Consider the following 26,622-nt stretch of genomic DNA (forward strand, 5'->3'; position numbering starts at 1 on the left):
ACAGGCTCTTCTCGGTTTTCTTTAACCTCATCACAGTTACAGTTTGCGCGTGACATAGGGTATAAGAGAAAACTGTACTCGCATAAGCGCTCATTTACAGTCCGTGATGTTCACTCACGAAAACGCGGATGCCATCGCAGACACCGTTGGTATAGCTGAATGAGGCGGTTGTTCATGCTGCTGTATGCCGAATGCACCGTCTCTTGTTTCCCGTTTGACGCAGAGGTAAACAGCGAACCTGGAAGTGAGAAATATATCAGCATAGTAACACGTACAGGCCCACCCATCTACGCAGCGAATGCGACCGGCAGCCTGCGGGTACGGTGACGTACAAATATTGGCACAGGGCCATGTCGTCGCTTGCCGCTTATTGTGTACGCGCCGTGCGAAGCGAAGTGTAGTTGATTTCAAATCGCTAAGGCCAGAACTGAACTGTAAGAGTAGTTTACTTCGTCCTAACTGCTTACATTTAAGTTCAGGTCCGCCGGTAGCGGGTGCACAAACTCGACGGCGCCAGGCTTAACCTTCGCCGAACAGGATCAACATTGCCTAAAACTTCATGTGCACGGATAGAGGGGTTGAATCTCGTGCATTGAGCGCGATAAAATATATGTGCTAGTGAAGGCGCTGCGGCTATCGTGTTGTCGGTTTGACGGCCGATCGCGCGGCGTTCGGTCGAACGATGGTCGGCACGCTGACTTTGTCGGGGCCGTCGACAAGAAAGCCGTTCGCACTGCGACAACTCGCGCTGATCGGTTGCGTCGTTGTCGGCTTGGTATGATAAAATGGTCTCGGCGACACACTGCGCTAAATAGTCGGCCGATCGTTGGCGTGAGCGTCTTGTCGCTGTGGTATCGACCCAGTGTTACCGTACCCTAAACGAGTCCGCGAAGTCAGGCACACGCTGCCACCACCAGCAAGTGAGCGACGATGCTGGAAGAAGACTGTCAGCAACGTGATGTTTTTAAGTGTCGCCCAAGTGTAACGCAAGGGTTTTTCGTTAAATTTGCTAGCCATCAATGAAAGGCGCGGCAACTGCGTGGCTCACGGTGCAGTCCGGACCGCGCCCTGGTCGCTTTATGTTTTCAAGTTGAGTCGCCGCTACGCACGTTTTCGGCACCGCTATACGACGTCGAGCTACCAGTGGAGTTTCAACGCGGTACACGGCACGAGTGCTTGCAGCAGCGCGCGTCCGAGCGCATTCTCCCGAGGTCGGGCCGTGAGCGCACCCCCTTCCAAAACGTTTCGAGACTATTCCGCTAGGGCAGGGCGCATGCGCCGTCGCGCCTTGAGAAAGTAGGGTTGATGTATTATGCGCCGTTCTGAAAAACACCACTAATTTGTGAGTGAGACTTCTGCAAAATCCTCGTGCGCACTTTGAAAGTTTCATGTAAGCTGTCAATTCATATACCAAGTTTGTCGGCTTTAGATTTTCTTACATATGCAGTTCACAGAACTAGACCTGATTTTTGGTGCTGAGTTACGAATTTGTAAACTTCGTGCTCAACTTTCTCGAGACTTGGCAATTTTCGATACTTTTATAAGAAAATTTCTAGCCCTAAATAAAAATGTTGCTTCCTTTAGTCACTATAAGCTAGCTTTCTCTCTCGCATGCAACAAATGTGATTCAAATCGGTATAGAGCGGCTGTCCTGTGAAAGCATTACTCCGTTTTACGTGTAACTGAATTGGCGGCATCGGAGTTTGTCCCTCTTCTTACAACACGCCTGAGCAGAGAATATAGTTAATGTGCCAAGAAAGACGACAAATTTCCTTCAGTGTTCCACTGCACTTGCACTGAATGCCTGCAACAGACAAAATCTACGCAGCCATGACATAGGGGGTGCGCGCGCGTTGAAGCTGTACGGTAATTAAGCCGCACGGATGATAGCCATGTGCTCCCTTGTTGTATTCACGCTTTCTACGCACGTTCACGCAAGCCAAACGAGACAGAGAGAGAGAGCGCTCGAAGTGACAAAGGTGGGCGACGTTTCTGCGGAGCGTGATGCCGCACTGTTCGCCTTTGAAGCCGCCACCTTTGTCACTGCTGCCTTGCAACCCGAATTTGCGATTTTGAGGCTTGCATTTTTCTTCCCCCTTGCTGTCAGTTAGAGACAATTAGTTCATACATTCGCTTTCTACAGCGGAGCTGTATATGGCTTGGGTACCGTACAATTTTCGTGTCCGCACACCATCATCATCAGTGGCTCATAACCCCGTAAGCAAGCAATGGCACAGATGCCCGTAAGGCAGAGGCTACAAGCACTCAGCAAAGTGAAGCGAACAGTGCTTATTCTTTCGAATCACACATACAACAAACAGAGCAACATGTCGAGAACTGTCATCATCAATTGGTCGTACCCCCGTAAGCACGAAAAAATTCAGTGGCTCATGGTCCTGTAGGGTTCATGGCTACTACAACGGTTCACTTTGCGCGGCAATGAATGGAACCAATGCCAAACGCATGGGACACGGCGTGCCGAACCGTGACGCTTGTCAACGTGAACAGACTTGTCGGCCACGTGTGCGCGAGGGGAGTATGCGCGGAAAGGTGCAAATCCGACTCTCCTCCTTCGGACGCTCAACCCCTCTCCGCCAAGGGGTGGACTCCCCGTGCCCCATTTATTTATTTGAATACCTTCAAGGCCCATAGGGCGTGTCGCAGAAGGGAGTTGTAACAATACGCACGCACGCACGCACACACGCACGCACGCGCACACGCACGCACAAAGCGAATATCAAGTGACATATTCTAGCGCACTTTTGAAGTCACTGAGGTCTGTAATAGATACAACGGAGGTGGGCAAGTGGTTCCAATCATTGTTATATTTTTTTTGGCCGCGACGTCGGACGAGGAGTGGGAGTGAGATGCACGACTGACGAGTTAGAGAAATCACACAACACTACAGTCTGGCGAGGTGCAAATTTCCGCCACCGCACCACAACATGAACAAGAGACAGGCGGTCGCTTGGCGACAGCTGCAGATTAGAGCATTTCTAAACCCGGTGATCTTCAATCTAGGGCTTTATTCGTCAAACCAATGCAAGTTTTGTGAGGCCAGGGCAACACATGCTATGGCATAACACATGTTATGGAGTGCGAACAAGGGGGGGGGGGGGGGGTTCCTGGCGAGGTCGCAGCCTCGGACCGAACGCGCTGGGAGACTACGTTGCTCAGCTCCGCCCGGCGGAAACCTTCACCCCCGAGGAAGCCGCCAGAGCTCAAGGGCTCTTGGCCGACGCCTAGGCGGGGATATTCGCCGAATCACCGAATAACTCGCTGGACCTTTCAATAAAGTTCTGTTTCTTGGAGCGCACCGCTCACCCGTAACGGTGTATTAAACTTCTGTTATTTGTTTTTACGTCACCGCGCCTAACCCTCTCCTTTGGCCACCCTGGTTCGAGCTCCAAGCAGACGCTGTTGAAGACCCCCAAAACCCCGCCCCCTTAACACTGCTCGCTTTGCGTGGGCTCATTGCTATGAGACTACCCCTGTGTTTGTTGTCGGTGATTTCAATGTGGGTGTGTCGAGACCGAAAAGGGAATGGTTTACGCGTTTCGTGTTGCAGACATATCGCTTGCGATGGCACACCGATCCGGCCCAGCCGACCACCCAAGCGGCGTACGAGCATCGATTTGACACTATCAAAGAATGTGTTTGCATTGCGAGTGTGCCGATCAGTGTATATCATGGCGACCACAACTCCACTGTGACCGTCGTTACTGAGTGTCAACGAGTGATGCCAATAAAGTCTTTACCACAAGTTTTCTTGCCACGATGTTTACAGCTCCGCTGGTCATCCATCTTTGCAGGATAGGATGACCTTGATTTTTTTTTTCTTGTTCTGAGCGCCAATGATTGAATACGCGCTAGCAGAGACGCAGTCGAACAGATGCTGGTGCACGTACCCGCTTGCATGCGTGTGCATTTTGTAAAAGCACACTTAAAAAATGTTTAATACAAGCTTCTGATTAGTGAATTGTGGTGGTTCACGAGGCGTCTTGTTGACGGTGTTGTGATCGGCCGTTCACCCCGCGACAACCTCCGGTCATGGCTAACGCGATTATAGGGAACGGGTCGGCGGCCTCGTCAAAGCGGTTCTCAAAACGGATGATGTATGGCCAACACGTGAGTACCTCGGTCAGGAGAGGTTTGGGCAATTAGCAAGGATACGGCCGTCACTTGTCAGCCGCACAAAGTGTCACGGCCACGCCGGAGACGCGGTCGGTCCAATGATACGGTCCATCACCTGTCAGCCACCCAAATTGGCATGTCCACGCCGGGGACGGAGTCGGCGTACGTCGGAGTTGGCGTACGTTACCCCCCTTTACCTATTTGTGCCCAGTGATGTGCGTGCGTTTCCGACAAAGCTCCCTTCGGAGGGAAAAGGGCAACCGACCATTGGTGAGACCTGATGTCATCGGTCTCCTGACATCGGATTGGGGGAAGTGACTGAGCAATGGTCACGCAGGGCATAAAAGGAGCAACGGATGGCAGGGCTGATCGGCTGCTACAACTTCATCACGAACTTTTTCTGTATTACTTTGAATTTTCTTTTAAATACGTAAATATAAACGTGTTTGTCAAACATCCTGAATATCGGGCCCAGCCTCACGTTCCCTTACTCCTCCACGAGCAAAGTGAATTCCACACCTTCGACCCCCCAGTCGCAACAACGGATTCCGAGTTGTGAGCCGCCAGGCCGAAAGTCTTCCATGGGTCTTCGTAACGCCTTCGTGAAAACAAGGCGCCGTAGAGCGCACGGTGTTGTGGAGCCCAGTACAGTCGGGCTTATCAGCACTGCAACTGGCGTGCATGGGTTCCCTGTGTCTGCGACCTACATTGTGTTTCACAATCAAGTGGCACTTGGGCGAGAGTGAGCGTACTCTTGCCCCAAGATTACACCTGCGATTGAACAGACGCGACTCGACCATCCGCACGACCCCGCTCCTGGAGCCAGCTGCGGTCTTATAGCGACATCCCGGGGTTAGTCTCGCTTTTGAATGAGCTGACACTTGTTTTCATTGCGCTTACCGGCAGCGTTTTTTTTTTTTTTTCTTTCTAAGCGCCGCAAGGAGCGGTGAGCGTGCGTGTCCGCATATGCGTAGTGGGTCTCGGCATTCGTCTCGTGCTTCCGGGGAAAGTCACGTCCCCCCCCCCCCCCTCCCAAGTCAGGTTACGCTGGCGTGTACCGGAATGGGGCGGAATTTCGCCAGAGCGAAACAAACCGGTCAAGAAGGGCAGATGGGAAAGGGCCGTGGCGCGGACCGAAAGGCGGGCGCTGTGTTGTGCTCTTGTCTTTTTTTTTTCTTCTCGAAATTGGGAGTCTGTCAGTGTGTTACTAGCATTCGGCCTTGGCCGCCGTCGTGTGGCGAGGTCACGGGGTCGATCTCCTTCCGAGGCGACCGCATTTGAGCGTCGCCATAGCAGCTAGCTCGGCAACGCCCGGCCGCTTGCTTATGTGTCGCAGTGGTACTTTCAACCTTCTCGAAGCTTTCGCACGTCCATCCTCCCGAAGCTGCGAAGTGTGTGCATATTGCGTGGGTAAAGCGTGTTTTACATTTCCTTTATTTAAGAATGAAATATCCGAAGGAAGGAAACTAATAAAATAAGCGTAATACTAAGGCGTTTTCGATGCAATTGGATACAATGTCTGGCTGATTGCTTGGTTGGCTATTGTTTAAAAAAGGAACTTAATGGAAGAGGAGAGGAAAATGGAAGGACAAAGGTTGATGAAAAAACGAAATTGATCGAAAAGCATTGTTTCTGTTGTTAAATAATATGTATTGATAGTAACAACCACGGTTCGTGGAGAGGGAGGTTGTCGCTTGCGCAAAAGGCAACAGGCACTTTGAAACTATGGAATATTAAGCCCCTCTCGGATTCGCTGTGATTCTATACAGGGTGTCCCAACTATCATGACACGAAGATTTTAAGAAATTTGCAAATGCCACGTAGCTGGGCAGAAGCAAGTTAATGGTGTTTGCCGTCGCTTGGAGATACTCAAATCTTTTTTTTTCCATTCCACCTAATTACAGAATCAGTCATAGTTAATTAGTCGACTTCTCAAATATTATAATTAGACTAAAAGTGTCAATGAGAAAATTGTAGGGCAATATGAAAAACTCCCGATACAGCTTTCTGTCGCTCAATACCTGTTACATAAGTGTTTTTCCGAGCGTGAAAGAAGCCCGCGAATACATGCAAAATTTCCGTGCGACTGACCGCTCGAGACAACGGTTGAGCGTTGATTATTTTAATACAATTTAGTGCGAATCGTTAAAGGGCAACTGCAAATAAATTTCGGGCAGCGTAAAATGCCTGATTTTAAGTAGACAGTAACGTTATATAATAATGGTAATGATAATGGCATAAATAATGAACTTACCACCTTTGTTCGATATTTGGGGCGAATTTTCACTATCTGTTCAGGAAAACTGGCTCATATTTAAGCAGAAACTAACAGTTTCTAACTAACGTGTACCAGGATATACATGATGTTGATGATGAAAAACTTTGTTTATCCCTCTTTAAAGGGAAGGGGGCAAAGGAATAGAGGGTGGGGGGAGGAACTACTTGAAGTAGGCCTCCTTTATCCTCTCAGCCCACTCCAGGATGGCCTCCTGAAGATCGGGCCTCGAGCTGCGCAAGGCAGCCTCCCACTGCTCCTCACTAGATACTAATTGCTTGAGGAAAGGGGGAACGGGGTGCTTAGGGCACCCCCACATGATGAGGTTTAAGTCTGCTTTGAGAGAGACACAGAATTTACAAGAGGGAGAAAGGTAAATGGCGGGATGAATGCGGTGGAGGAGGTAAGGGGACGGAAAGGTGCGAGTCTGCAGCTGTCGCCACAGAACTTCACACCTACGCGGGGATTTGCCCATGAGTGGCGGAAAGGTTAAGCGGTTTAATCGGTAGTGTGTGCAGATGTCGTGGTAGGTAATAAGTCGATCCCGCGCTGTAAACGGCGCCTCCTCCGTGGCGAGGTCCGACACATCTGATGCCTGAGCCCGGACTGTAAATCCTCGGGCACTGGCATGAGCCGCCTCGTTTCCGGCAAGGCCCGCATGCGCGGGAGTCCAGATTAATGCCACAGTTTGATGGAAAGGATGGGCCAAGAGGAGAGAAAGGGGTGGCTTAGAGACCCTACCCGCTCCGAAGTTATGTATGGCTGCTTTGGAGTCGCTAACGATAGCTGATGAATTTGGGATTGTGAGCGCCAGGGGCTATGGCCGCTTCCTCCGCCGAGGAAGAGCCAGTAATGGAGGCGGCCGCAACGACCTGGCCGTGAGAGTTAATGACTGATGTTGCGTAATGATTTCTGTTCCCATATTCGGCGGCATCAACATAGAGCACGTCTTTTGAGGTGGATAATTGTTTTTGGAGAGCCTTTGCTCGCTGCCTCCTGCGCTGTTTGTGGTGCACAGGGTGCATGTTTTCAGGAAGGGGGGGGGGGGAGTGCAGAGGTTCTCATGAGATGAATGAAATTACATGACATGAGTAGATAGCATCGTGGTCGTTTCTTTACCTGGATTTGTGAGGATATGTGTGACGAGGCATGCGTGCATGACGTGGTCATGTATGTCTTGTCATGCCGTCATGCAATTCATGTGATGACATGTGTGTCATATAATTCATGTCAGATCATGCACGCATTCGATGTCATTCATACCATTTATGTCATGAGACACATTTGACAAGCATGTGATGTCATTGATGCCATGACTTGCGTATGCATCTCTTGTCATTCCTGTCAAGACGCGCATGACATGTCACGTAATCTATCATTCGTCATAACACGCATGTCATGACATGTCACACATGTCGGGTAATGCATGCATGTCATGCATATCCTGATAAATATCGGGTTAAAGAAACGACCACGACGGCATCATGTCATTCATACCATTTACGTCATGACATACATCTCATGACTATCGTGTCATGGTATTGATGTCATGACATGGCATTCACGTCATGATGCATGCATGTCATCCCCCCCCCCCTGGCTGCCCGATGCGTATTCTGGTATACACCCAATTGAAAAAAGAAAGACCATGACGCCATCACGATGTCGGAGGCTAGAGAGAGAGATAAACACTCGCTTAACGCACCCTGAAGTTCGCAAAGAATTAAAAAGTGCCGGGGGGCAGCCACTTGGCGCGAGTACCGCATATGGCGAGTATAGTGGTGACGGCATGCAGTCCCTGTTCTCATTTCAGCAACGCATTTATTCGAAGTTGAGCTAGCTCCCATGCGAAGAAAAAAATATTCACACTCTAACAGAAGCGGTTCCTAGTGGCCCAGAAGAACGTGATAGTTGCGTGGTTTATGCACAAGAGGATATTGGGCTCGATATTTTGTCGGGCATGGTGCGCTAGTGCACCGTTTGACGCAACCCGCCGCTTTAGCCCGGTGGCCTTGCGCTGCTGAGCACGACGTCGCGGGTCTGATCCCGGCCGCATTCCAGTGGGCGCGGAATGTCGAAAACGTCGGGTTACCGTGCATTGAGTACACGTTACAGCACTCCAGGTGGTCGAAAGAAATCCGGAGTCCACCACTATGGCGTGCCTCGTAGTCAAATCATGGTTTTGGCATATCATATTGACCGCAAATAAAGACGGGGATAGCGGAAGAGAACACAAAAACGATACGGGCGGTAACATTGCACTGGTTTATTCATGACAACCCGTGGCAATATATAGACAAATAGAACATGTGCAGAACGCAGCATCAAGAACACTCATCAGCCTAGCGGGGCAACCAGTTATATAAAAAAAAAAATATCCATCTGAGATTGAAACAACCTAATGGAAGTGTCACTAGCACAGTCTTGGCCTTTCTTTATGTGACATGCCTCCATCAGTTCGCGTGCAATCTGGTGCTGACTTCTCCCCAGAATCTTTATCTCCTTGAAAAGTGGTGCACAGGGGCAGGCATTGCAGTGCGCAGGCAAGTGCGCCAATTCATCTTTCGTTAACTTTTGTTCATGTTCCCTGGCTCGATCATTCAGGCACCGTCCCGTCTGCCCTATGTTAGACTTGCCACACGCCAGGAGGATTTCGTGCACACTTTTTTGCACGTATAAAAACACTCCGGAGTTTAATATTATGTCGCTTATGCTCGTGCGGTGGTTCAGCTTGTATACAACCCAGTTTGCTGTGCCGTGGCAAGGACGGCCGACATGCTGAGCCGCGTTGCTCATCGGAATGCGATTCCGTCGGCAGCGAAATTCTCTCGCTGTGCACTTGCGTATGTCGCGGCTGCAGCGACAGCATGGCTGATTGATTTACCGTTTTCCCGTCAAGGCTCTTTCTCTCCCTCATCTTTTTTTTTTTTTCGCTTTTAGAGGTGAGCGAAGAGTCCAAGTTTCGAATGCGAATTGAATATTGCACACTAACTATTCTTATATATTCAAAAAGAAACTATTTGGTATTTTTCGATACACGAAACTAACCAAATATTTGGCAACAAGCTAGTGTTAAAATCTTGCTACTAAATGAAGTATCGCGAAATATCAGAATTGAGGCAACGACAAAAGTTATTCAAGCAATGCAGACACAATATGGGAAATAAGCAAGCTTCGTTTTGTTTCGCGGCGGAAGCCTACATGGCAACCGTGATCTTTTGCTTGTGTAGTCTTGCTCTCTCATTGATGACTTTCGAAGTCCACTCATTTAACAGTTGTATTTTTTTACGTTGCATTAACGTAACGTTACGTTACGTTGCAGTGTTTTCTTAGCAATGGGCCCGTTTTCATGTGTGTACTCCCACAATGCTTTCAGTACCTGTATTTTTGTAAGTGATTTGCATTCTTGGAACACATCGCCCACTTTCCGGTCTGCGTGGCCGTTTTCCCGACCTTCAATTAAACAAATTCATTAAAATTTATCCAGTGCTGAGCGGAGTCGCATCCACCTCACACAAGTTTTTCAAGCATGGCAACTCGACGGTTGAGCGCGCTGCACCACGAATGGGCGCGAGGAGGGATCGATTAATGGTATCCTTCTTTCTAACCTCTGTCGATTTGCGGCGAGCGCACTCTACATGTGCATGTCAGACTGATAAAAGGGGCAATACCCACTCTTCTAGCTGACTGCAAACAAAAGTACTACGCCTGCAATAGCCGCCCACTCGAAGTCGGATGTGCTGAACCTTAGTCTGCTGTGCCCGGGGGACAAAACTAGCTGCGGTTAGGAGACCGCGTTTGCTTTCTTTGTTTGCGTCCGAAGGTGTGCACGCTGTGGTCTGTATTAATGTCATTAACATTCTTAGCCTACTTCCCCCACCGCAGATTGCACATCAAGGTGTCTACAGCAATATGGTTTTTCGCTACATTGCGTTTTTGGAAACCTCGTCCTACAGCAACCTTCTTTAAAGGTTGTTTGGAACCAGACTAAATATGATGAGAGGTTATTCGTGCAGCTTTTAACGAAAATTCGTGATCTGTTTATAAAACTGATTCTTTGTCCCTTATAATTAGCTCTTCTTTACATTAGTAATATAGGCGCTGTACCTAATTTTGCCGAAACAAATATTCCTGCTGTAAATGTATGCGTCTGCGTTTGGCTATTCGATATTTACTATTCGAATTCGATTCGTGTTCGAAAAATTTGATATTCGCATACACCTAGTTTGTTTCATTTTTCCTCTTTGTCCAAAACAGCTGTACACCCTTTTCATAATCCTCAAGTGCGGCTCGCTGCGTTGCACATTGGGCAACTAATGGTGGTCATGGTTATGGTTGAAGTAAAGATGATGTGTTAGCTGTAGAGGGCTGGGGCTTGTTTCTTGCGCATGGTTTCATCACGAGTCAAAATGAAAAAAAAAAAAAGACCGCCCTTCCATTACTGTGAGCAGGGGTGCAAGCGAAGCTCGGGATCCGCGGCTCTTCGTTGTCGCAACGGCTCGGCTTCGCGCTCCCTCACGGCGAGGTCCGCAGGTCGACGACGAGCCCTTTCTCGAGCGAGTTCCCGTGCGGCGTTCATCACACTTCGCCTGTTCTTTAAACGCAGTCTGCTCTTCGGCAGAACGAACCAAACGCGGCCTCCCAATCTGACTGCCGGGCCTGAACTGGTGGGAAACGGCGGGCGCCGAGGCGAGCGAACAGGCGATCACACCCTTCCCCGCCTCCGGAGGGAGGGCACGCCTGTGATTGGCCCGCGCCTTGCTCTGCGTCTACTTCTTGATGTATATAAAACCCCGCTTTAAAGGGCGCGTATGATGAACCGACAGAGGTTGAATCGGTTAGCGTGGTGGTCTCGCAACCCGGAGTTCGGTGGTTCGAATCCGCAGTAAAAACAAGCAATTTTTATTTGCGCGCGGCTTGAGTTTTTTCGTACGGCAACACCGACTCCAGCACGAGTGAGGCAATACAAGCTTTGCTTGAAAAAGTGAATTCTGGGGCTCTAAGTGCTAAAACTACGGTCTGTTTTTGAAGCACGCTGTGTAGTGACGAACTCCGGATCAAATTTGACCACCACCACCACATTCCGATTGAGCTCCAATCAGAATGTGGTCGCCGCGGCCGGCATCGAACCCGTGACCTCGTGCTCACTGAGCTATCGCGGCGGGTATCACGCAAGCCACGTATCTGTATCTTCGATGTCATAGAACACGCGAACTGCTCGCACGCATTGATTGCAAAAAATAAGAGGAGAGAGATGACGGCAACGTCATCAGCATAGTAAGCTACTTCGCGGGAAAGCTATTTTTACAAGGAAAGAAAAGTAAAAAAAGTCCGATAAACAAAACGCCACAGCCACCCCACTCGGCGCTTCCTCGATAAAACGGGGCGATGCGCAATCAGTTTTCTCTCCGCCTCCGTGTACGCACGTCAAGGTCCTCATGATGGTTCCGTCCCAGTGACCCCAGCTCTCGCCGAGGCTGTTTTCGTATGCAAGGTCGCCTTCACTTGCTTTGCAAACAGATGGGCACCGTTCGCAGCTGCTGGGTGCGCTTCCGACGCCTCGGTGCACCAAACGTCTCCGCACAAGCGCGTCACGCCCATTGCGCGCAGTTGTTTACGACACTTATTGCGTGGTCGGGACCTTTTATTTTTCTTCTTCTTCTTAGGCCTTCGGTGTCAGGCCACGGTTAGGGTGTATCGTCATTGCAGTTTAATCGTTTCGACAATGCATGAAGCACTTATAGCGAATACGATTACATAGTGAGACTTTTTTTTTTTTTTTTTTCAGGTACAGGTCGAGGCTGGTTAAACTTCCGGACGTCTGGATTTTTTTTTATTTGCACGAGTGCGTGTTATCTTTCAAAACGAAATGCAGAGATTTTGGCACGAAATAATCGGGGAGAAATTGGGGCCTTTTGCGGACTGTTTTGCTCCCGAAGGTACAATGAAGCCATACAAGGCAGTCGTTGATAACTCACCTCGGTAAACCCCTAGCATATATTTGGAACACATTGTATGTGAAGTCAACAGCAAAAGTTTATGGGCCGCGGGATCTCGGAGAACGTTCAATTTCTGAGCAGCCTGTAACAGTGGTCAGACAAACCGAACATCGGAATGTTGTTCGCATGTACTGGTAGAGGCTGCAAATGCGAATACTAGGCTGCGTTGTGAGGCTGCGCAGATGCCTTCTCTCAGATCTCGTGTTCTGTAAAATTTTGTGGTTGACTGTACCTGATCTTTACCGATACCTATCGACCGGCGCTGGTAAGGCTGGCAACAGCACGAGTGTAACCGGTTGGACAAATGTTTTCTTGTCCTGCTTTGGAAACGGGGTTCGGATGTCGTGTCTGTAGTTCGCCAGTGAGCTGTTCGATTAACTAAACTTTTTTAAGCAATTATTTTATAGCGTACATTGCAAACGGGAAATCGAAGCCGTGCTCGAGGCATGTTTGCTAGGTAGTAATCCGGCTATTAGCGCCAGTTTAGAGATGTTCCGAGACATTGACGCTCCACGTAGTTTCGTCCTGCGGTGTTTATGGCAGGTTTTGTGGGAAAATGTCCATGGTGAATAACAGTACATTTCACCGCAGGTTTTTTCTAGCGGCTATCTCAGAACTGGCTTTGTAGTCTTACGATTCCTAATAAACGGTCACGGCTTGAGCTCTGTCCCTCTCGACGTTATGCTCTCGCAGATTTTTTTCATCATTGTACAGTCATGAGGAAATAGCGCTCTCCGCCCAGTGCTTGCAACGCTGTGTGTTCTGTGTGGTGCAGTGTCCTCAAGGATGTGTCCAACCGAACGGACCTCGGCAGGCGACCGTGCGGCTGGAGGCGCCGACTGCTGGTCGTGGTAAGTGGACGTCTCACCCTCCCTCTTAATCGCCCCGGCGTGCGGCCCCGATCGGCCGCTGATAGCGCGCTGTACATGCAGATAGCCTGGTTTAAAGTTCCCGGCGGTAAACACGGTCACCGCGCCAGGCGTCGCTTCCTTCTTGAGAACCGCCCCGCTGTGTCTGACGATGAACACGGTGGCGCCGGTGTGTGGCGATGGGTGGATGCTGTGAGCGTCCCCTTTGGAACGGGGTGGTGGGTTGCGCAACCAAGCTCATGTTATTACATTGCCTAGTGCCCTAGCGATGTTGGAAAAGAAAAAAAAAGAAAGGAAAAAAAGCAAGCGATGAATTGTCATAACCAAACTTTCTGAACCCCTATTGTAAACTTTGTTTTTGCACGCCTCCGTTGTTTGTCGTTTCCCAACTTCCACCAATCTTCTAATCGCCTCTTACTAATCTCTACTGCGGACATGTTTACTTTCCCCCTGCTCACGCTGAACCCAAGGGCTTCAAGGAGGCCACTGGTGCCTCAATCGACCGCTGGGCAGATATCTTCACATCCCAGTAAAACGTGATCCGTTGTTTCCCTAGCTTTACCGCAGCAAGCACATGCTTCTTCTTCCTTCTATATCTCGCTTTATAGGTGCGTGTTCCAAAGCGTCCTGATCTCTCTTCGAAAAGTAATGAGCTTCCCTTTGAGTTATCATAAATTGTTTCTTTTCCGATTTCGCTGTTTAATTTTAGGCAGTTTTCCGCTTCAGCGTGTGAAGTGCCTGCGCCATCTTGCGAATGGGTTCGTTTATGTAATTATGACCAGCGCGCCGTTAGACGAAACAGAAAATGTGCGCTGTATATTCCATCTTTAGACCCGCAGGTGCCAGTAGGGGGACTGAACTAAAATGCTAGTACAGGCAACAGATAAATTTTAATTTCTGTTCTTAAACGAAATCAATGTGAAGAATCATGAATCAGTATAAGGCAACTGATGAATGGGAAGCTAAAAATCCATGTGAATAAATGGAGTAAACATAACTACATGGTCTGCAACGACGATGTAATAAAGTATAAATGCGTAGCAATAAAAATATTGTAACATGATAATGGCAACACTTATAGCGAATTGGAAGAAAGATAAAATATTCTGGGGCTATTTGGTGCACATCGAGGGGTTGCGTCAGCATAAAGTTAATCGACTGAAAGGATCAAAGATTGTTTTTCAGATTCACAATTTTAACCATTCTTAGCTGACGTTCACCGTTGCTGTAAGTTATGGCCAGTATGTATTATTTTATCTCAAATTCTTCTGATTCACATTCTTTTTAATAGTTGGAGACAGCCGTCGCTGAGCGCATCATAAATGGACGTCTAAGGACGCTAGGTGGCTAAGATTATTCCGGAAATGGATCACTCCTGCGTCCCTCATAGCCCCATTGGGCACCTTTTAGATGCAAAACTGCATTAATTATGCTTATTTTCATCTTGCAATTGTCTCAAAATTGTCGCAATCGTCTCAAAGCCTGTAGTTGTATACAATCACGACAGTTATTTATTTATTTTTTTTGTCGGAGCATCAGTGGTACGGTTAAAATCTTGGTAGCGCAAATTGTTTCACCTCCCAAATTAACAATGTCTCTCTATCTGTCTATTTTTGTGCGTGCGTGCCTGTCCAGCTGTGAATACTGTTTTCAATGATCTGCGACATATTGTCGAGTTACGAGTTTGCATCTAGCTATCAAATGGACAGGTAGGCACTATATTCGAGCTTAAGTGTGACGAGCCTCTCACTAATTAAAGGAACATCGTGAGGAGCATCTCAAAATGGCAGATTTGGAGGCAGTCGTGTGCCGATCGCCGTAACATTGTAATTTTTAGGTGTCTTTTTTTCTCTTTCTTGTTCTTTCTTCTCTTTTTTTTTAATGACTATCCGCATCTGTGGTAGGAGTTACAAGCCCAGTCAAACCACTCTTGGCCGGCTTTTTGTCTCTGCTCCTGACGTGTACTGTTGCAGCTCGAGGCGGCGTTTGGGCGAGGAATCCACTAAGCCCATTGACGAGTACGTCCGGCGGCAGGAATCGAGAAAAAGGGGTTATTTTACGTTGTTTACACGGGCTCCATATGCGGAAGCCCACTCCATGTAGGAGCATATTAAACGTCCGTCTTCACATCAGGACCCGTCAGCACACCTCTCTCTGCACCAGAGGTCTTTGCTTTTAATGCTGTCGTCTTCCCTAGGAGGCTAGACTATGGAATCTGATGACTGTATCGCGGCCAATCACAATCGTCGAATGGGTCGCAAAATCGCGCCCATGATATCGCACCGTTTCGCCGAGCTCCGCCTCGTATGTTGCACCTTTGCCCCCGCATATGGCGCGTAGCAATCTGGGAATCCGAATTCGAAGCGCGTCCCACGGTAGCATTCGACGTTGGCCCGTTTCATCGATTAGTTCAGGTTGTCAGGTCCAGGTAGATGGGTCTTTAGTTGACCCGTCATCTGTCGGCGTCAACGCTGCGTCGACTTCCAGATAGGCGAATGGGGTGGGGGTGGGGGGATTGCCTCTTGGTAAACGTCTAAGGAATGCCCATCGTCGTATTGAGGCGTAACAGTACCCACAATGTCAAATAAATATTTGATTGATTGGTAGATAGATATGGCGTTCTGAACCTGAGCAGAAGGTCACGGTTCCGATTCCAGGCATCGGCGGGACATCTCTGCGATGGTGGTATGCAAATGCGCCCGTGTACGTTGTCCAACCTCAACTGCCAGAAATATTTCCTGAATTCTTCACTGCTGTTTTCTGTCAAAGCTCAGGTGCCGCATCTTTTAATAATCAATTCCAATTTCTTTTCGTATTCGAGTCCAGTAACACATTTCGGCGCCAGGAAAGGCGATAAGAATGAACAGTGATATATCGATCATCACGAAGTAAGGCCTCAAGTTGAAGTTTTTGATGCAGAGCGGGATAAGTTAAAAAAAGTCGTGAGAGACGAAACAGTTCTCGAAATTCACATGTTCTACCACGAAGCGTTTTTGCATTGTCTGGTTCCCTTTCTTTGTTCAACATTTTGTTCCCAAAATTGTATTCGTATCGCTATTAACCCCACAAAGCCTAACGGATCATTTTTGCTACGCTTAGCTTGACACCTGAAAATTCCGATTTAAAGGACAAATCGTGCGATTTTCCCGCAATGTCAAGGTAATGGCGTTTTTAGCCTCCCGAGAGCCCCCTGTCATGCGTCTGGTAGAATTGCTCCGCAAATTCGGAAATAATTTTCATTGAGCTAAAAAAAAGTGCAAGAACGAACCCAAAACCTGACCGAGCAGCCGGGTGGACATCTTCCTGTGACGTCACGAGCGGCACGCCAGCAGGGAAGGTCCCGTCAGCGTGGAGAACGAAAGCGGTGAAGAGCCGACGCTCAGCTGATTCTTGACGCACCGCGTCGGACTCTTGGTACAGTGTCATCTGCACCAGCTCGTCGGAGCTGTCAGCATATTGACGGCCACGATTCACGAATCGCCGTTCGCATTCGACCCGCCACCGCGAGAGCCAGCGCTCAGTGCAACACGTGGCGCTGCAACGTGAACACCAAGTGTCACCGCTGATTTGATACGTGCTCGCATACTCCCTATTGGCTGTCGTGGAGCGCTGCTATCCGCACTTGTATTTCGATTTCCGAACCTCTGACCGGTGCATTTGTTTTTACATCGGCATGGTAGCGCGACCACTCGTCGTCCGCGTGAAATCTAATGCAAGCCGCACATCAGTGACATCAAATAATGTCAGAACTCGGCAAAACACGCGGGCTGTGCGCCTCTAAGCACTGTCGCATCAATCTGAGTCGCGCTGTTATGAGCGAGCGGGAGACATTATAGAGCGCGTTGTTATGCTGCCTACTTATCGTTGAATACTTTGTTTAGCGCAAAACAACAGACACAAGAAAGACGACAGGACAATGCGCCTTGTCCTGTCGTCTTTCTTGTGTCTGTTGTTTTGCGCTAAACAAAGTATTCATGGATTCGCACCAACTAGCCCGCCAACGCATTCTAATTATCGTTCTTCGTGCCTTTTTCGTGCACACAATTCATGTGTTGCATAAAGTAGGCGTAGATTAAGGCTTTGCGCAGATTATGTTTCATTTAGAGAACACGAAGTTTTCAAGTGTAGACGCCGATGCCAGTACTGACGTCGTTGGCAGCTGAGCGAGGTGTTTGTTTCTGCTGTATCGAGGGGGCCTCCGCTTGTTTGCCGATGTGCGATAAGAGGCAAACGGTGCAGCTCCGAAGCTAAGTAATGCGTCAGCATAACCAATAAACATACACCGATGTGCATATAGTAGGATGCAACTTAAAAAAAAAAAAACAGCAGTTGGCAACCAGGGCACTCAAACCGCGCGGGGTTGTGTTAGTCCGCCAGCCAATGACAGAAACTACCAAAATCGTCGTCATGCGACATTTTCAAGACGGCGTCATACTTGATACCTCCGGAGCGTCTGCTGTTCTTGAAGAGTCTTTTCATAGGTGGAAGCGATGAGGTGTGCAACAGACACGGACAAAGTCTATGGAGTCTGAGCATTTCACTCTTCAAAAGTCCGCGGTACAGTTCATTTCATTGCTGAGCCCGTTTTACTCGTGAAACTTCAGTGCCAACCGAAGCGAAACTTGACAATAGTTGCAGCGAAGCAAGCGTTTTATTCCAGTTCAATAAAGAATTCGGCTTTCACCATTCCACTATAATAGACGAGTGAAAACGTAATAAAATACGCGCTGATAGTTTTATTTTTGTAGTTACCGCCTTATTTAGGTAACAGGGGGAAGTTTGAAGCATGAACTTTTTGCAGCCTCGCGGAGGAACAGTGGCTGGTGGTTTTGAGGGCGTGGGTGGGGCTTCACTGCAGACTTCAGTTGTATCCTACTATAGTCAAACTTAAAGGGACACTAAAGCGAAACAACAAATCAGTTTAGACTAATGAAGCATTGTTTGAGAACCCTGCAGGCAGTCATTAAAAAAATGATTATTAGATGAGAAAATGAAAGTCCAAGTATCAGTATTTGAATTTCGCGTCGAAACCCCAGCGCCTGTACGTCAACATGACGTCAGGAGTTCCAAAGTATGTTTTCGTACTTGGGCCGCGTTAGCTGAATAAAGGTTCCCGAAACTTGCCATGTTGCGTTAGCTGAATAAAGGTTCCCGAAACTTGCCATGTTTAATATTTGGTTCCTTTAGAACACAGTGTAGTCAATCTGTACCGCTATATATAATTAGTAGGCCCTAGAAGATGCCATCAAAATCCAAGACGTCACAGCCCCCAGGTGCGGGAACATAAGTAGGCGTCGCCACCCGTATTTCGTTCTTGCGGTTTTTCTGGCTTACCAAACGTCTTATCGTTGTAAGAGTGGTGTTTTTGGTGTTCTAGAACGGTAATTTACCGATGCAGAAGAAATCGTATTTCCCTTTAGTGTCCCATTAAGGTATACCGAAGTGCCGGCGAGCGCGACTGGCAGCCTTAAATAACAGCGTACCCCGCGCGCTGTGTCGACGCTTCTCGCTTTTTTATGTGCGCACTGTTCGAAATGAAGAGTAGTTTATTTCATGTCCTTATAGTCAAAACTGAACTACCAAAAGCAGTTTTCTTCATCTTAATAGCTATGCTAGCTTCAGCTAGGTCAGTCGCCAGGTCCGCCGGTAGTATAGACGCACGAGCTCAGCGACTGTGGTAGGCCTAAACTGCTGGACGCCATCGACATCGTCCCCAAACTGTGTGCGGCTGGCGAGAGTTCAAGTGCGTGCAGCCCAGGGGTGGGACTCTTGCGCCAATTGCCCCATTTTTGATACAAACGCAAAGTGGCGAGCGGATTCGTTCTCCGAAAAAGAGTGCACAGCCGTCCACATTCCGCACACCGCTGGACGGTGGCTCCCGCACAGTTCCGCGTAATTTTCGGCGCCTCCGGCAAGTGGCCGGCGCGCGCGCGAGACCACTCCCGGCTGTCGTCGCTGCTGTCGGAACGGCCCGGGGCGGCTGTGTTTTGAGTGTACTCGAATACGGTTGAGTGGGCCGAGCGGCGCTCCCTAACTGAGACGCAAAACAACGGAAAGTGCGCTGCGAGCCAACTAGATATTAGGGAGGCTGCAGCGGATTCAGTGGGCGGGCGGGCCACGTCCCCAGGGCCGGTATAAGGTAAGAATATTCCAATCTGTCTTTGTGCCCATGTGGGCGAGGCCTGAGCCATTTTGGCCTATCGCGAAGGGCTGATGGCGGATTTGGAATGAAAACAGATTGGAATAGTTTTTACGTTACACCAGCACAGGGTCGATTGCAGCTCTCCGTATCTGCGGTTACATATGGTGACTCAAAAAATTAAGTTACCCCGTCGATAGGACCGCATAATTTAAGAACAGTTTCCGCTGTCATGAGCGTCGGCGCGGGAATGCATAGTTCGATCCTAATGCCACCGATGTTTTAACTTTTACAACAACAAAAAAAAAAAAGCACGCGCCGCTCTACCCAATATGCCGCATTCTAGTACGCTATAAGCAACAAAGCGCGCTTCTACAGCTTCGCATTCTGATTCGTTTGCGGGAAGGCGGAACTATTTCTGTTAAGTATAAATGGCTTTCAACAAACCGCGGTAGTGCATAACTCTGTAGGGATGGTAGATTGATTTTCTTATTCGATTAATCACTCATCATTTTAGCCTTTAAACGATTAATAACTCTTGACTTTTCCGTACGGTCTGTTGAAGCGCATTTCCAGGCACTTTACCCACACAATAGACATTAAAGAAGAATGTACTTATATAAGATAGCTTGGGCTACCTTTCGAAATTTCAGAGACTCACTATTGCAGAATGCATATTTTCTTTTTTGCCTTTTTTTGTGATCGCTACTACTAATTATATGCAAGCACTATTACCAAAATTTGCATGCACTAGACGGTTTCAGTGTCGGGGTAATCTGCTTCAAAATTAAGCTTAAGACAGTTGCAGTACAGCGCTCGTGTTGGTTTATTCTGTGTTCCGTCGTCATCTCGAAGTGCGTTGCCATATTCCATTATTCCACCAAAATTCAGATTGGGCCTACTCTAAATTGCTTCAAAATGAAAATTTGTCGGCTCCAAACTGCTCCTAAACGCAGTTTTACTTGCTCCAAAATGACTTTGGACAGTCCCACCCCTGGCAGTCAGCAACGGAATCTCACTTGCCTCCCATAACTTGCCCGTCCACACAGAAAAGCGTATACCTTCTCGCACCAAGCACTATAGCTCAATATCACTGGCTCACTCCTCAGCGCTATCATCTGCCATCCATTCTCCGCATGCTCTGCTATGCCGCCTTTTACGTCATAACACATTGTGGCCAGTAGCCGAAGAGCAGGCAAGGCAGGTGGTACGAGGCATTTAACAAAAGTCATTTGTAAAAGAAACTGCGCAACTCTCCTGCTTTTTTGAGGACGTGACGGAAGCGCGCAGGGGAACGTACCCAGCCAATTCCATTGACAACCGCTGACATCGAGAAATCGCCGGAGTTGGCAGTTAAGCTCGGGAAGCTTAACGCAAAGCCCATAGTGACGTTTTCGATAGGTGGCAATTTTTCCGTGTATTCGTGGTCTTCTTTCACGCTCGGAAAAACACTTTATGTAGCACGTATTGAGCAACAGAGAGCTGTATCGGGAGTTTTTCATGTCGCTCTACAATTTTCTCATTGACACTTTAATCTAAGTATATGTGCGAAGTTAATTAATTAAAACTAATTCTATAATTAGGCGGAATGCAAAAAATAATCTAAGTATCTCCAAGCGACGGCAAACATTAAGTTGGTGCTGTCCATCTACGTGGCATTTGCATATTTTTAAATAATGGTGCATGATAGTTCGGTCGCCGTGTGTGTGTGTGTGTGTGTGTGTGTGTGTGTGTGTGTGTGTGTGTGTGTGTGTGTGTGTGTGTGTGTGTGTGTGTGTGTGTGTGTAATTTATGTATTCGAACTAAGACATTAAAATGCGTAATTGATATTATCATACCTAACGAAGCGCTCCAGAAAGTATATCGCGTTTTTTTTTTTTTTTTTTTAACGAGTGGTGGTTGAGAGCAGCACTCGGTAGCAGTGCGGGAGAAGAGAAGATAGGCGAGTTGCAGAAGCATGCCTCGTTAAGCGGACCGTACCCACAATGCCGGAGTCGAGAGGCGAGGCAGAGAAATGGGCATAACCCCATAGGGTGCCTCGCCCATTTCAGTCACCGACGCAGTCGCGAAATGAGCACATAGCGCCTTTGCTGTACTCTTCGCTCGTGGCAGCTCTCCTACTAGGCGCGGCGGAAGTGAAATTCAGCATCAAAAAACGCACGCGTCGTTTGGGGTCTCTTCAATAAAGGAAAGGCTACTACTACACAAGGCAACATTTGAGGACTAAATGAGTAAATTTCTGAAAATGAAAAATGAAGCATCGTGCAAATTTGTCCTACGAAGAACTGACGCAGCGCGTGAAGGGGCAGAAGCGTCGAGACGGCACTTCGAAAGCGGCCACCCTGCAAATCAACACTTCTGTACCCGACGCGGTGTCTTAGTCGCTGTGGCGTTGCTCAAGGTAGCTGGTTCGATCCCGACAATGGCGGCCCCATTTCGACGGGGGGCGAAATGTAAAAACGCTCACTTACTTAGAGATAAGTACGTGATGCGGAACCCCAGCTGGTCAGAATTAATCTGGGGTACCCCAGTAAGCCGTGCCTGATAATCCGATTGTGGCTTTGGCACGCAAAGCACTATAATTGAATTAGAGTTCAACACTTCTGCCACGATGCGATGCATCGAAAGTGCCGCTGTGTGACACCCGTATTAGTTGTTGTTGCCGTGTACTGCTATCTTCCTTTCTTTTTCTTTCTTTCGTTTTTCGCTTTGCATTGCGATAATTCAGCAATTGATATGACAATTGTGTTTGTACGCCTACTATGTGGTGCGATGACATTTGTGTAATACTTACTAGTATCTTACTGGGCGCACTTTTTTGTTTTTAGTTGCTTACTGTATCTATGTTGCATGCCAATGCGTTGTGCGAATAAAGCTTTCGTTACGTCGATGCTTCTTTTTTTGTTTGCCTTGTTGAACAACGCTTGTTTCACGTTGAGTTAACCATAGTTCCCCCTTACCCAATGCCTTCCTGAAGGCCTGTAAGATGTTCATAAATATATTTTTAAAATAAATAAAATAAACATGCCGTAAGCAGAGCCGCAGGTGAGACGCACGAATTTTTGTGATCGGTGCCATTAACATTTCAATCGTACTGTTCATAATTATGATGATTTCAGTTTGGGCGGCAACTATAATATATTAATAAACGGGTGAATAATTGCATAATTTATCATTTCACACTTCGCGCACAATTTAACGCTCTATCCATCCTTGAAACTGCAGCACTCAGCAGGCAATTGCACGCAGACACACAGATTTTCTTTAATCCTCAATGCAGCCATTCTAGAGCTTGCTGCGCCTTTGACCAAACGTTCTTTGTTTGTTTGGACTGGTGTACTTAATACTGCGAGTTAGGTTCGTTCGTTCGCTAACAGAGCCAACACTGCGTACGTAGTTCAAAAGGGCTAGTTGTTGACTGTTCCCACTTTCTACCCGTCTCATTACGAACTCTCGCAATGATATACCACTTCTACATAGCCAAGTGAAGGTAGTGGGAATATGTGTGCAGAAAAGAAATAATAAACGCACTTGAGAACAAATACGAGTCTGTTTTAATGTTTTTGTCGCCTCATCCAAGCCGCAGCAACAGTATCGGCGCGCGCGAAAACCTCCTCGACGCATGGAATTGATGATGATGATGATGATGATGATGATGATGGTTTATTGGCATCCCCTTTGAAAGGGGGCGGTGCCAAATGGTCATCTAGGGTGTACCCAGGGTGCCTCGAGGTGCGCATTGAGACACCCTATAGTCACCTAGCCTGCTCGAGTTAATCAGGTGCATTTTATTCTAGCATTTTGTACACATCTCCTTAATTCTTTTCCCTTCCTCAAAACTTCTATATCTACATTGTACCGCTACCTATGTCTGTAACGGATCCGGTCGTGTCAATCTCTTCCCTGCTTTTTTTCCACCAATACTCTAACCGTCTCTTGCTTATCTCGACGGCTGGCCGCTTGATGCTTCCATCGACTTTAAATACATGCTTCTGGAAGGTGTACGTTGCCTTCAAATGCGAAGGCGGAATACCTTCGCATTCCATTAGGATGTGTTGAGTGGTCTCGGGAATTTCGCTGCAGAAGACGCATGCCTCATCTTGTTGTGAATGTTCGTTCCGGTGTGTTTTTTTTTTTTTCCCTTAGCCAACCAGCTCTATCCTGTAATGGCAAGACACTGCCCTTCGCGTTATCGTACGGATTTTCCCTTCTAATTTCTTTCTTTGCATTTTTGTGAATCTCCGTGGTCATTTTTGTTTCCGTTCTTTGCACCCAGCTTAACTGTCCCTGAATTTACTGAATCGCCAGAGCCCACGGGTACGAGCGTCGCGGTGCGGAGAAGGAGCCGACTGCGCCCACCACTGAATTTGCGCATTCGCCGTGCGACTGCGTCGGTCGGAGCGACACTCACCAGCGCGCGCGAATCTTAGGGGCCACGCTTCGGCTTTGATGCGGGACATGCAGGGGAGGAACGTCGCTTGCAGGCGCGGAGGTTTGCAAGCGCTGGTCGAGTCAGTGGGAGAGAGGGGGCCTCCTCTCCTACCATTCGCTGGCGCCATTTCGGTTGCTTTTATTTTTGCCATTACTAAACCATCTTTGAAAATTCTTGCCATAGTGGTGATGAACGCTCCTTGTACGGCAGTTTACAACTTACGCTTACAACTTTACAAATTAGCCCGGGTCTCGTCCTTGGGAGGCAGACAGTCATCAGAACTTGTTTCTCTGCGCTTCAGGAGTGAGCGCTGTAACTGAGATGCGAGTGCGTCACCTAATTTTTTACCTCTTTGTTACAGTAAATAAAACGGTGCGGCCTCGTGCGGTCTTTAAACGTACAGCGTTTTCCCAACCTACCCTTCCCCCGCCCTTGCTTGCCACTTCCTTGGGGTGGGCACTTTCTTTTTCTCATTTTTTTAAAATTCAGTTTATTTACGTAAACTATTTAACAATAACCGAGACGTTAGTGTCGGCGCCGCGTTTAGTGTATGGCCGCATTTGGTTTGCATTCTGGAGTATCAATTTTTCATTCGGTTCACACTGACTCGCCTAGCCGTTTGTTTAGCTTTTATGACACGCGAATAAAACTCCACCATTGCCGCGCACTGTGAGCCATTTGAAGAAGCGCCCGCCAGCCATTACCTTTCGGGCAGCCGTGACGGCCTTTATCCGACACGGTCGTGCCTTGATAGGATCAGCTCCCATATAATTCCAGCAATGCGAAAGGATTCATGTGTGTTTGATCGCAGTGTCTCGCAGGATGTTGAAGCCTGTACTCTGCGCTGTTGCAAGCCTGCACGGGAAGACAGTTTTATGTGTTGATCACGTGACGGTGAACTCCGTGGTATTGGCGGTTTGCGAGTCGTGTTATATGATATCTGTCAGCATGTATTAACCGTAGGCTTCACGACGTGGTGTCGGTTCCCGAACTTCGCGTAGCGAATGCAGTTCAGTGCGTGGCGAGTGCGTGAGGTCGCAACTGAGTACATGTGAACAGAGTGAGGGGGCTCGCAAAGCTGGCTGCTGCGCCCCGTGTATGCGGCCCAAAGGGTGTAGTGTATATAACCTCGGAGCGGTGTGAAGTACGTTGAAACCTACAGCGTAAGCGACGGGTCTCGCTACCGCTTCCGAATAAACAACTGGAACCATAGGGTTGAGGATTGGGCGAGTTGGTATTGCATTCTAAAACTGGTACAGCGCAATATACAAAGAAAGAAACAAGCCGAGCCGGCCAGGTAAAGGAACAGAGCGCTTCCTGAAACCAGCTTCCTGAAACCAAAACCGTACAAAGGAGAAAGCTTGGTAATAGATGTTTGGGTACGTGTTCTGGCAATTCTGTGCCGCCCTCCAATTCTGTATTGAAACCGCGGAAGACTGAAAGCTGGCCTCCTGTACTGCCGCACCACGTCGCGCGATTTCAGTGCACCAAGCAAAACACACTTCCGTTGGCTTCCGCGCATCTTTTCACACGATCGAGCTAGTGCTCATGTGTCATCATTATTCAAAAGACTAGCGCAAAATAACAGGGACAAAGACAGAAGACGACAGGACGAGCGCTCGTCCTGTCGTCTTCTCTGTCTTTGTCCCTGCTATTTTGCGCTAGTCTTTTGAATAATGATGACACACCAACTAGCCCAGCTTTCTGCCTTGATCGCTCATTTGTCACCGCGTGATAGCGCGCTGCTGCAGCAGCACTGGTCAAGGAGGTTGAAGAAAAACTGACATTCGTGGGCGACGTCACGCCCTTCCGCGGACTGGTCCGTGGTGACAGAGAGAATGGTCACGTGCTGATACGGCGCGCGCTCTTCCACGTTTGCGACGCACGCCTGTGCCATATTCCAATGGCGGTGACGCCGGGGAGACCGGCGATGGGCAAGTGCACCGACCGGCGGAACTCCTGTCGTGACGCATGCGCCGTAGCCCATTCGCGATGCGTGCATCTGTGTATGCGGCAGGTGGACTTGCTTGTCTGTGCTCTAGGGGGCGATATGCCTGGTGCGCCTTTTGTGGACCATAGCATTCACTTACAGGAAAGTTCTTCTCCGGGTTCGGTTTGTTGCAGTCTACAGTGAAGAGGCCAGGGTTGCTCGCTCTGGGACGAGAGGAGAGCGCGCGTGGGTACGTCAGCTGGAACCTCCTGCACGGCCAGCGACCGTGACGCGCAGCTCGAGGTTCACGCTACGCGCTTCAATTAATCCGACGCTTTTTTTTGTTATTATTCCGTTCGCGTTTGGAGTGCCAAAGCGGGAAAAAAGTGTGCGAAAGTGTGGGAAGCCCGTCACGTGGTAGAGGTAGAGAGGGGGTGAGAGAGCTGAGAAGAGCGCGCGCGCGCGCGCGCGCGCGTGTGTGTGTGTGTGTGTGTGTGTGTGTGTGTGTGTGTGTGTGTGTGTGTGTGTGTGTGTGTGTGTGTGTGTGTGTGTGTGTGTGTGTGTGTGTGTGTGTGTGTGTGTGTGTGTGTGTGTGTTGTTGAATTCCAATGGTAGATCGCGAGCGCTCGGCCGGATCACGAACGGAGCGCGTCGCTCCGACTGAGATCGCTCTCATCTGCTCGCACCATATCTGCGAATGGAACGCGTGCGCTCCCGCGGGAGCACTTAGTACAGGAAAATCATGTGAGAGGGCGCTAGAATAGAGAGAGGAACAAGCGCTTGGAAGCGCAACCCACCACCCCATTTCACTGTGCGTGTCAGAAGAATCATCACTCGACTTGGA

At 48.6% G+C, this 26,622-nt stretch overlaps 2 protein-coding genes across 4 annotated transcripts in view; one reads left to right on the forward strand and one right to left on the reverse strand.

Moving 5' to 3' along the window:
• The window catches only part of Slbp (Stem-loop binding protein), a 61,790-nt gene extending 61,640 nt beyond the window's left edge, over positions 1-150 (reverse strand). Inside the window, exon 1 of the mRNA XM_075676508.1 lies at positions 119-150. Coding sequence (XP_075532623.1) covers positions 119-135 — 17 coding nt within the window. The 5' untranslated portion in view covers positions 136-150. The remainder of the gene's footprint in view (positions 1-118) is intronic.
• Positions 1-26,622, forward strand: part of LOC142565909 (M-phase inducer phosphatase 1-B-like) — a gene marked incomplete in the record, with an annotated part of 181,791 nt that overhangs the window by 30,619 nt on the left and 124,550 nt on the right. For all 3 annotated transcript variants that reach the window (XM_075676502.1, XM_075676501.1, XM_075676503.1), the window contains 1 exon segment: positions 13,184-13,259. In XM_075676502.1, coding sequence (XP_075532617.1) covers positions 13,184-13,259 — 76 coding nt within the window.

Source organism: Dermacentor variabilis, unplaced genomic scaffold (assembly GCF_050947875.1).
Source record: "Dermacentor variabilis isolate Ectoservices unplaced genomic scaffold, ASM5094787v1 scaffold_12, whole genome shotgun sequence".
In the NCBI taxonomy this organism is placed as follows: domain Eukaryota; kingdom Metazoa; phylum Arthropoda; class Arachnida; order Ixodida; family Ixodidae; genus Dermacentor; species Dermacentor variabilis.